The 11,799-nt window shown below is 40.7% G+C and overlaps 1 protein-coding gene across 1 annotated transcript; it reads right to left on the bottom strand.

The window, feature by feature from the left end:
• Nucleotides 1-1,489: 1,489 nt before the first annotated feature.
• On the bottom strand, nt 1,490-11,588 carry DYNLRB2 (dynein, light chain, roadblock-type 2). The gene is made up of 4 exons (XM_006754449.2): nt 11,480-11,588; nt 9,231-9,306; nt 2,587-2,754; nt 1,490-1,746 (listed from the first exon to the last, which is right to left on the bottom strand). Exons 1-4 carry the CDS (start codon nt 11,480-11,482, stop codon nt 1,703-1,705), a joined length of 291 nt encoding a protein of 96 aa, XP_006754512.1. The 5' UTR covers nt 11,483-11,588; the 3' UTR covers nt 1,490-1,702.
• Nucleotides 11,589-11,799: the final 211 nt, after the last annotated feature.

The raw sequence follows: 11,799 nt of genomic DNA, 5'->3' as shown, positions 1-11,799 counted from the left end.
CTTACAAATGGCAGAGCCAGAATGAGAAGAACCCAGGACTCGTGACTCCCAAACCTTTGTCCTTGACCACCATTCAGCTGATCTCAACCTAGAGGTCATTGCAAATATCTGGAGAGGATATTCCAAGTATATTCGTGTGCTCCCTCCCCCGATCCCAGCAGTACTGGATCAGACACCTGTTGTACGGACAGGCTTGGGTTCATTGTCTCTCTGAGCCTTGAGTGAGTTCCATCTGTGATCCATCTCCTCTCCCATTCCCACTTGGAGAGTAAACCCCTTAAATCTGAGGGATTGGCCCCAGCCCTTCCTTTCTGCCCCAAACACTGTTTGCTTGGGTTGGCCATGGTGCCTCACAGGATGCAAGCTGGGGCCATGGGTTTAGTTGAACTAGTAAAACTACTGTGCACCGTTCCTCATGCGTGGCTTGTTGTGGAGGCATCTCGGGAACTCAGGTGCGGGCTCGTGAGGACCCCGGTGGAGACTGACTTGTGCCTCTGGCAAGAATCCTCTGGGGAGGAGAGGACAGAGGAACCAGAGGGGGAGCAGGTTTCGGCTGTATCTGTAATGTTTTATCTCTTATATTTTTGAATCAATCTCAAGGGAATTATGCTGAGCAAAGAAAGGCAATTCCAAAAGGCTATGCACTGTATTATTCCATTTCTATAATCTCCTTGATATGACAGAATTACAGCAGTAGGGCAGATTAGTGGTTGCCAGGGGTCAGGGGCTGGTGGATTGCTGGTGAAGGGCACCAGGAGAGGCGCTGGTGGTGATGGGAAGAATCTGTATTCAGCCTGAATCAGCGTCAATTCCCTGCTTGTGCCATTGTACCGTGATGTAGAAAGATGTTGCTGTGGAGGAAACTGGTAAAGGTACACAAGCTCTCTCTCTATGGTATCTGTTACAATGTGATGTGAATCCTCAGTTATCTCAAAAGAAAAAGGCTTAATTAAAAAAAAAAGAGGACATAAGGCAAATATGGCAAAACATTAATATCTGTTCTATATGGGTCTTGAAAATCTGCTGTATCTGTAGTTTGATTTTCATTATTTTCTGAATGTTTGAAAAATGTAGTAATAACAAAACCCTCTGGGTTATCCAGTCAGCCTTTGAAGTGTGCACCCTGCCCAACACCTGCTCCTGGTCCCCAGGCTGGTGTGGCCGAGGCACAATCCTGAGGGGCTTTGCAAGGGATGGGAGTCGGTGCTTGGCGGTGGTGCTGGCCCAGCTGAGAACAACCTTTCTGATCTCTCACTGTCCTCCCTGAACCTGGGAAAGCACCCAACACTCCTGGAGGGCGGGGACTGCCCTGTAGCTCTGCAGGGCCCCACTGCATCCCCTGGGCATGTCAACAAAATGGGCAAAATTCTACTTTTCCACTGATTCTTGGTGACAGTTCACTTCTCAGCTAAAAGGAAGGCTATTATAAGGAAGACTGTCTTCTCACTAGACTCTTTTACTTTGTGTATTATAAGAAAGGAGACACAAGTACCAGAATTTATTTATTATGTAGCTAAATCACAACTTTACAATACTTTCAAAAGGAACTAAATGAGACATGTACAATAGTTTAAATGTAAAAATAGAAAAGAATGTCCAAAAAAAGATCAGTTCTATTGGAATAGAATCTTAGTAATCATTAAAGAGTAAAGTGTTTTCAACCCAGTGTCACAGGATGGGCTTGGCTATATACGTAGCAGGGCTATTCACATGGGTTCTGAATGACAATCAGAAGATATTCCTTATCTGTGGAAAGATATGGGCAGAATTAATCGACTCTAAAAATTAAATGTAATAAGTGAATACATCAGCTAATCTGCTTTTTCTCTTTGAAACATCTCTTGGACCTTGTGTAGACCAATGGTTTTCCACCCTGGTTGCATCAGAATCATCTGTCCAACTTCCACAAAATACCATTATTTGGGGCCCAGCCTCTGAGATTCTGGTTTCACTGGTCTGGGGTGAAGTCCAGGCATCAATCATTATTTCTGTAAAGCTCTCCATGTGATTCCAATGTGCAGCCGGGGTGAGAAAAAGCTTTACTTAGTTTATGGGGAATTCTGATCATACAGGTGTGCTGCTATGGAGAATTTTATTCTAGACTAGATCTAGGAGCATGAGTCCTGGTTTACACTGGCATCTACCAACACCGGAAATGTAATTCCTTCAGGGAAAGAAGTATTTTGGTGGCTGCTGTCTTTAGGTAGGCCAGGGGAGTGTGAGTGCTTCCAAGGGGGAGCCTAAGACTACAGGCCTGTGACCCACCCCTACTTTATCCCCTGGGCACGAGACATTTCTCCCGCTTTCCAGAAAATCGGTGTGCTAAGTTCACCTGAATGTTTTGATTACTAATAATAAATGCAAGTGGGCAGACTCCAACTTCTTCAGAGGTCAGATGCCTCACCAATGTCACAGAATGTTCAAGTGGAAAATTTCAGATTCAAACATGTCTTCATTTTGTAATTGAAGAATATTATGCGCCATATTGCGTATTAAAATCTATACTCCTTGTTCTTTGACACAAAGCTATTTTTTATATGGTAGAGTAGGAAGATGCTTTAAATATGAAATGAAATGCCAAATTACCTGGCGCCACCATGATTTCATGTTTCTTGGATCTGATTCTAAGAAAGGTGAGGTCGTTCTGAGGATCAATGTCTCGGACGGTGCTCCTGGCTTTCATGGTCAGCTGGTGGAGAAGACCTGCATACTGAACTGTTGTCGAGTTGTCCAAGGTTGTTCGAATCGGAATACCTGGTACAAGATTTAAAGTTTGTTTGTTTGTTTATAAAAGTAAAATGAACATTGTAGAAATATGAGAAACTACTTATAATTGTTAGGAGGAAGAAAAAGTGATGGCTGGTATTACCCACTGGTAACAATTTTAGTTTATTTTCTCCCAATCTTCTTGTTTCTACATAGATTAAAAAAAAATACCTGGGTCGGCCCTGGCTGGGTGGCTCGGTTGGTTGGAGCGTTGTCCAAAAGGTTGCAGGTTAGATCCCCTGGTCAGGGTGCATATGGGAGGCAACGATCTATGTTTCTCATCTCTCTCTCTCTCTCTCTCTCTCTCTCTCTCTCTCTCTTTCTCCCCCTTCCTCTCTCCCTCCCTCTTTCTTTCTCCCTTTCTCTAAATATAACCTTGAGTGAAGATAAAAAAACAAACACTCAGGTCAAATTATAATTACAAATTTGATAATTGTTTTTGTCTTCATTTAAATGACAGCATACAGGTTGTCCTTGTTGGTGACCATGCCATCAATATTAGTTTGAATGGCTGTACCCGTTACTATTATATGAATATATCATAATCAATCCCTACTATTGGATTATTAGGTATCGTGGCTTTGTTTTTGTAGCTAATAGTGTGATGAATGTTTTTGTGCACAGATCTTTTGGAAGCCGTTAACTGTTTCAGTACTAGGTGAGCATATTACTAGACAAAACGAATTCCCCCGAGTGTCCTGTCTGCAGAATCTGCTTTGAAATGCTTGGTCTGTGATATGATGCTAATTTTCTTCTGAGGCTAGAGTTAGAAAGGATATCACTGCACATGCCAGGCAGCATATCAAAAGGGATTTTCAAAATTTCTTAGTAACATTCGGTATTTAGAAAAACAAATTTTATATTGGAGAACACAGCAACGAAGACACTGAAGTTTTGCTGGGCATTTCATGGTTTGCTCTCATTCTTGGGTTAAGCATTATTAAATCTGGCTACTTGTGTGCTCTACTGCTCCATGATACGTGTTTAAAACAGAACCTATTAATTTAACTGGAAACGTCTAGACAGACAAATATGCAAGTATAATTCAATTCAGTTTAGATCAGTCTAGCTTAATTCGGGTCACTCAGCGCTCAGTGCTTATTAAGTAACAGGTGCTGTGCTAGGTATTTGCATGTATTGTATCTAATCAGAGACGGCCTTCTTGTAATTTTGAGGACCACCACATAGCCAGGGAATCCCAGGAATCTGAATTGCAAATGTGTCTTTAATTTAGGGTGACAGACAAAGGTGAATTAGAGATTTTTGTCAGACTCCTCAGGTCCTCTGAATTGAGGACAATCAATAAAAGAGGTTAGCGCGACTCTTGGTTTTCCCTCTGAGAATGTAACTTCAGAAACTCTCAAAATGAACACTTCAAGAGTGGACCAGAATTACAAACTTGGGATTTTACTAGTTTTTCATGAAACCCTTTGAGAGCCTCAATTCTGAATCTGAAATAGATTAATTGTTTTCTCTTTTAAGAAGATGATTATCTCTAGAATAGGTCTTGCTAAGCAATACCAGGACAGTATTTACAGGAAAACCTACTCAATGAATCAGGTTTTATATACACTTGTTAATTTTTATATTATTATTTTCTGGCCACTTTCCCCCAGAAGTCAGTGTTGTCTTTCACACCTGATGAAACATCCCAGGGCACAAGCAGGAGAGTGGAATGTAGCAAGCACTCAACCTTGTAAGAGCACCTTTGAGAAACAGTGTTATTTTGCATCCTAAATAGTGACTACTTAAAGTCTGCCCTGCTCAGTGTCAACACAAGAAATACAACCAGAATAAATTATTTAAAATGCAGATGACAAGATATGAATCAGATGCTCCGGTCTACTTAGTTAGTCTATTCATGATCCAAGGCGATAAATAAAAACAGCTAGCCTTTCTGAATAGTAAGTGCACACTGTGGAAAGTCTTAGAGTTTTTCATATCCCCTATAGACACTTGAGAAAAATCAATCAACAAATATTTATGAAGCTCCTGCTTGGTACCATGCAAGGTAATTAAAAAATAATTTATTAGGAAGTAATTTAGCACCTGGTATGAAATTCTCCCACTTCCCCTTCTAAGAGGTAGCCACTGCTCCCGTTTCTTTGGGATCCTTCCAGACTATTCAAGTAGGTTTGTGTTTGTATTCTTTAACTAGAGGTCCGGTGCATGAAAATTTGTGCACTTAGGGAGGCATTGGGGGGGAGGGCGGGGGCTCAGCCTGGCCTGCACAGCCTTGAAGTCTAGGACCCCTCAGGGGATGTCCACCTGCTGGCTTAGGCCCACTCACCAGGGTACAGAGCTTAAGCTGGCAGCCAGTCCGATATCCCTCTGGCAGCCTGGGAATCCACAGGGGCTGTCAGACTAATGGCATAGGCCCGCTCCCCATGCCACTCCCTCTGCTGCTCCCCTCAGGGAGCGGGCCTAAGCCATTAGTTGGACATCCTTAAGGCTGCTGCAGAGGCGAGAGAGGCTCTGCCACCACCACTGCACTGGCCAGCCATGAGCCTGGTCCTGGCTGAGCGGTGCTCCCCCTGTGGAAGCACACTGACCACCAGGAAGCAGCTCCTGCATTGAGTGTCTGCCCCCTGGTGGTCAGTGTGCATCACAGTGACCGGTCATTCTGCCATTTAGTTAATTTGCATATTAGCCTTTTATTATATAGGATTGTATCATTCTCTATTCTGCACTTAAATTTTGTTCATCTAAAGCACTTTGGAAATGGTTCCATTCAGCATGCATAAGGCTCACTTATTCATGTTAATGACTATGTAATATGACTGTCAAATGGATGCTTTGTAATATATATACCTGGTATCTAATACATCCTCCTGACAGGCATCTAGGCTGTTCCCAATCTTTGACTTCTATTAACAAGGCTACAGAGTATGTCTTTGTGCATGCCATTTCACGTTTGCATATATGTGTAGTATAAATTCCTAAAATTACACTACTTTAAAATGATTCTGTCTGATCCCAGTAAGCTGGTACTCTTCTGCTGTACATTTATAAAAGGAGTTGGCTGAAAGGCTGATAAAATCTAACGAAATTCAAAGGATAGATTGTTAGAAATGTCAAGAACATTTCAAATTAAGACCCTATAGAAATCAGGCTTATATCCATAAGAATATATGACACATGTGACAGATATACATACATACAGGGTATCCCAAAAGAATGTATACATACTTTAACAGCTGATAGCTCATTTTTTGAAAATGAAGTGTATTTTAATAAACACTGTCTTTATAATTGTTGAAAGTGTGTGTATACATTTTTGGGGATACCCTATATACACACAGGCATATTCACTATTATCTAACTCAATGATCAGTGCTGTAAGCTTATAAATAATGAATGGTTTTATAAATGGGAAATCAATATTACCAAAGAATCTTCTCTAACAAAACCTATACCATTCAGCATTGGACTAAAATGGTAAGTCTACTTTATTTTCATGAATAAGAAGTATATGTTTCCATAACAGTGAAACCAAAAAACTATTTAATATGGCATGTGAAAAGATCTCAGTGCATAAACATGGTAGAGGGCCTACGTAACCACCTGAAAGTTAAAATGATTTGCCTAGAGTTAGTGGACTAACATCATTAGCAGAAAACAAGACCACAAAACACCATCTTAGCTAAATATTTTCAGAATCAAATTTCATGGGACTTCTGAAAGCTACAAAACTGCACTATAATAAATGACACTTTCATCTAAAATTGAGTAGGCTGTTGAAATGGAGTATTTTATTACATTCTGGTCATACAACTTATACCACATGCTATTAATAAAGATCCTTGCTATATACTCTGTTATTAATAATATGACCATAAAAATAAGCCCCTATTTATATTTTTGGGTAAAAGGTTAATTTGGATTTCAGAAGACTGCCCTGAATCCTAACACAACCTTACCATAATAGAGGTTAATTAGAAGAAGTTAATGGGTATTAAAAATAATATTTTGTTGTCTGGATGAAAAAAGTGTTGAGAAACCCCAGAAAATAACATAAAAATCACTTTTAATTCCATCACTCAGAGATAATCACCATATCTCTGCCTTTTCTTCCATATTTATTTTAAGTGTATATGTGTGCCTGACTATATTTTTTATTAGAAAATGCTGGGAACTGCTATGTTTCCTGATATTTTCATCCACTATTTTGAATAGTTTCCCATGACTGAAAATTCTTCAACATTTTAAGTAAAGAAATACTTCATCAAGTAAATATTACATAATTAATTTAAAAATTTCCCTACTGTTGGGAGAGATCATTGATTTCCAACCTTTTTCATCTCATGGCACATATAAACTAATTACAAAAATTCTGCAGCACACCAAAAAATATATTTTTTGCCAATATGACAAAAAATAGGTCTAATTTTGATTCATTCACACCAGATAGCTATTGTTGTGTTGGCTGTTGTCATTTCTATATGACAACCTAAGGGGAAAGAGCAGGTATTGCCATTTTAAAAATTCTGAGGCACATCAGTTGAAAATTGCTGGAATAGATTTATTTATTGGTATTCTATATTAGGCCTCACTGATTATCCTTTGGACTTAATCTTTCCCTCATCACTTCTTAGGAAAAATTCCTAGGAGTGGAATTACAGATCAAAGGGTAGAACATTGTTCAGACATTTGATGCATATTGCCAGGATTGTGTACTTTAGATTAAGACCTTCCAAAGTAACACATAGGTGGGCTGACCTGGATGTCATAGGTGAATGCACCTGTATTGAGCTGAATAGTGTCTCCCCTGACCCCCCTCCCCCAATTCAGGTATACCCTAAACCTCAGAATGTGACCTTATTTGGAAATAGGGTATTTTTAGGTGTGATTAGTTAAGATAAGGTCAAACTGGATTAAGGTGGAGCCTAATCCAATACTTGTGTCCTTCTAAGAAGAGAAAAAGAGACATGGAGAGGATGATGGAGGCAAAGAATGGAGGGATGAGTCTACAAGCCAAGGAATGCCAAGGATTGCTGGAAACCACCAGAAGCTGTGAGACAGGCAAGGAAGGATGCTCTTGTAGAGCCTTCAAAGACAGCTTGGCCCTGCTGACACCTTCATTTCAACTTCTAGCCTTCAAAATGAAGAGAGAATAACTGTCTGGTTTTTTAAGCCACTAGGTGTGTGGTACTTTGTTATGGCAGCCAAAGGAAAGGAATATAGTGCCTCTGTGAAGATGAACCCATCTGAGCGGGTGTGGCAGAGTTTGTGTAAATGCATAGACTTAAAATCAGTTCAACTAGAACCATGCACTAGGGTTGGATTGCTTCCTGGAAATATTAGGCACAGATCTGGACTTACCTGTAGGGCTGATCTTAAATCCACTCCTCCTGATCACTCTAGTTGAGTGTATTTATTATATTCATTTGATGTTATGTTTAACTTTATTTTGTGAAACACATCATATGTTTCATTGGTACAAATGAATTATAAATCCCTGCATAATCAGAACGATTTATTTATAATTCTATTAAGTGTTGGGCATTGTGGCAGGCACTTGACAGTTATTACTTCACTTACCACAACCATCAGTAAAGTGGGTGATTTTCCATTTTTAATAAGGGATTGAAGGTCAGAGTTTAAACAGACTTTTAGTTGTTTGTGTTTTTAAGCCATCAATAAATATTGATGGATTTGCTCCAAAACAATGATTAGTGTTGAGTGAGATTCTGTTGCCAAGCACTGAGTTAGCAATGTGCCAATCCCATGGCTGCGCCATCAATTATATAAAGTAACTACTCTTATTTCAACTAATACTCTGGGATTTGTAGCACCTCTTGCCCTTACAAATGCCTGAATTAGCAATGAAGTGAGCAAAAGCCTTTAAGAGGTAACACCATAGCGGAGCCTGAGGCAGGCAATGTGCTAGAGAAATGCTTTGTGGATTAACAGGGACTGTGGGGTGAGAGCCAGTTTCTGGGATAAGTCTACAGATTTCATAGGTGGAAATGTAGTAGCCCTTCTTATACTATAACCACAAAGACTATACTAGAAATTACAACCAGTTCTCAAAGATTTTGTTAAATGTGGTAAAGGAGTAATTTCATTTAAAATGAAGACTGAAATCCTGTATCCTTTATGATGTTAAAACAAAAACAAACTGCCAATAATGATACTCTCCCTATCTTCAATATAGAAGTTTTATTGGTACACCTGAAATGTTAAAAGACACTTAACAAAGCTTTCAAAATTAGACAAGGCAATAGTGTCTCTTAGCAATATGTAGACATTTTTAGACATGTCTGCTTCATATTTATATCCATAGTTCTTAACAGAGTGGTTGGCATGTGATAATAGATGTTTTATAAGTAAATGTTATAGCTAAAATACACAAAATGTGCTTTTAATTTCCAAATTCTAAGATGCTTGGCTTAGGTGTGGCACAACCAATAGGGGCTTGGTTGGCTTCTGCAAGTCAAGAAGGAAGCTCGTGATGTCTTTACCTTCTGCATTTACAACCATCGTTCCAATCACCCCTTTATGGCTCTGTATCCTCTTTAGGGTTTCCTCCACCTCTGCCTGGAAGAGATCAGGACAGAAATTAACCAAAAGATTCTTTGTGGTAACCCCAATCCTAAAGAGAATAATATTTGGAAAGATCGCTCCCCACCCTTCTCTTTAACTTAAGGTATTACATACTAATCTCAGACTTTTGGAAGAGAGCTTTGAAATTGACAAGTCCCATATACAGGCCCATAGAGGACCCCCGGCAGACAACCTTGACAAATCTCTTGGCTTGAACTCTTCCAGAGTCAGAAAGCTTACTGCCTCACAAGAGCTCACTCCATGTTTATCTATTTACTGGCAAAGCATTCTTTATATTGGACAGAAACCTGCTCCTTACCATCTTTCACTCATTGGTCTTCCCATATTTGTATAAAAAAATTCCCTTTCTACGTTATAGTATTTTAATATTTATAGAGCTATATCATTGCCATCCTCTGTCTAAAAGTATCCCTTAATGAGAAATCTTCAGTCCTAAATGTTATGTATTTGGGAATTCAGATGATTAAATTGAGGCTATTCTGTAAAAACATATTCCAAGATTACAAGAATCTCTTGGTAACTATGGCCTGGTTCACAGGGCAAGCTGAATGTTCAACCATGGATGATTACACTGGAGCCCCATTATTGGGTTTAAACTCAGGTCTCTGAATGAATTTTATGCATAAACTATATTGTAGTGGTTTTCATGCCTTCTACAAATGCTCAAACCAAGAATGATCTTTTCTAAACCTGCATCTTGTTCATAACTGAGTAATCACTGGACATTCTGAATTTAAACATCATTCTGCAAGTCCCTTGATGAGGTTTTGTGAAATTTTTTCCCCTCCCAACATTGTACAAGTGAACATTATGTTACTTAGGCAAGACAGTTTTCTTTTGCACCTAACGTGGGTGGGAAAACTTATTTCCTCTTTTGTTACCACTCTACAGGTGTTTTCTGAATTTCAGTCATTTATGGACTAGATTCTCAATTTTTGACATTAGGGAAACCATCTATATTACTTACCTAGCACTTCTTTAAAATTATCTTACTGCTAAAAGCTTGAATGAATTTTCAAAAGAAACTATACATCACTACCAAATGGAAATCTGGTCATAAACAGAAATAACCAAGAAAGAAAAGGGGCAAATATTATTATATTCTACCCTAATGAAACCTCTGAGCCTGAGGTCTATTCTTTAGTGAAAATTTGAAATTGTGAAATGATAGCGGCCTAACGACCTAATATTGTCAGAAACTTTCTCCTGGATATGGTCTAAAGGCTGAACAGAAAATTAAATGAAAAAGGAATAACTTTCTCAGATGTGATTTACTCTGTTTGGTGTTTCTGAGCCAGCTCACATAACAACAATGTTTGCACCTCACCTTGGGAAACACTGCATTTGAAGCTAACAGCTGTAGTGGGGATCAATAATTTATTACATTTTTGCCATCTCGAAGACAACGTCCACAGCCCCTTAGATCACTGCCCTCATTTTCCTTTTCTCTTTTACTTCTCTCCCCAACCCCTTTCTCTTTGCTTTCTCCAGACTTTCAGATTTTCCTTTTCTCAGTTTTCTACTTTCGTGATTTCTGAGCCCTCCCGCTACAATCTCTTGATCCTCACCCCCCTTTCATTCCTCTCAAAACGCTGCTGTCACCTTGCTCTTCCTTCAAATTTTCCAGTTCCCTCCTTCCCCCCTCCTCCCCTTCTCTCACTCTCTTACTATTTATTTTCTCTCCTCCCTTTCACCTTCTTTCTATTTAATTTTCTTCTCTTTCAATATCTCCTTCTCCCCTCTCTCCATTGCCTAGCGCTTCCTGTCGCTTCTCTTTCTTCCCTGTCAGGATGATTTTTCTCTCCATCTCGCTCCTTTCCACACTTTCCTCGCAGTGGAGATCTCATCCCACACAGGATTTTTCATCCCCTCAGTATCATCTCTTTCTCGATATCTCCCCTCACCAAATATCACCTCCAGAAATCCCCGCCACCCCCCAGATATCTAAGCTCCAAGATATCTTTCCCGCCTCCATGGTCACCCTCTAGTCTAGGGTCTCCCAGTCGTCCTTCCAAGACGCTTCTGAACAACAGTCCTTCGCAACGGCCCTGGCCCGGCCTGGATGGACCTCGGGAGCCGGGCGGCGAAGACCCACTCAGTCGGCGCCCTTAGAGCGCCGGGTCGCAGACAGAGACCCCAGATTTACCATCGCACTGGCGGCGAAACTCTGGGCTCAGTCCCTCAGTCTGGCGCTCCCTCTGCCTGGGCTGTCAACAACGCTTCCAGCCGTTGCTAGGAGACGGGGAGGAAGTGACCTCGGGGAAGCGCTGGTGCCCATGCCTGCGTGCGCGAGGGTGGGGCCGCAGCCTGAGGTGGCTTTTCCGCCCCGAACTGGTTGGCTCCTCCCGGCCGCCGTAGGCGGAGTTTGGAGCTCGTGGCCTGGAGCGCTCACCCGCATTTCACCGACGCCCGCTGGGCGACGAGGGCGAGGAGCCGCTTGGAGCCTTGGAGCGGGGCGTAGGCCAG

Source organism: Myotis davidii, unplaced genomic scaffold (genome assembly GCF_000327345.1).
Source record: "Myotis davidii unplaced genomic scaffold, ASM32734v1 scaffold391, whole genome shotgun sequence".
In the NCBI taxonomy this organism is placed as follows: Eukaryota; Metazoa; Chordata; class Mammalia; order Chiroptera; family Vespertilionidae; genus Myotis; species Myotis davidii.
The sequence above is the reverse complement of the archived record's forward strand: the minus strand, read 5'-3'. Positions and strand labels throughout refer to the sequence as shown.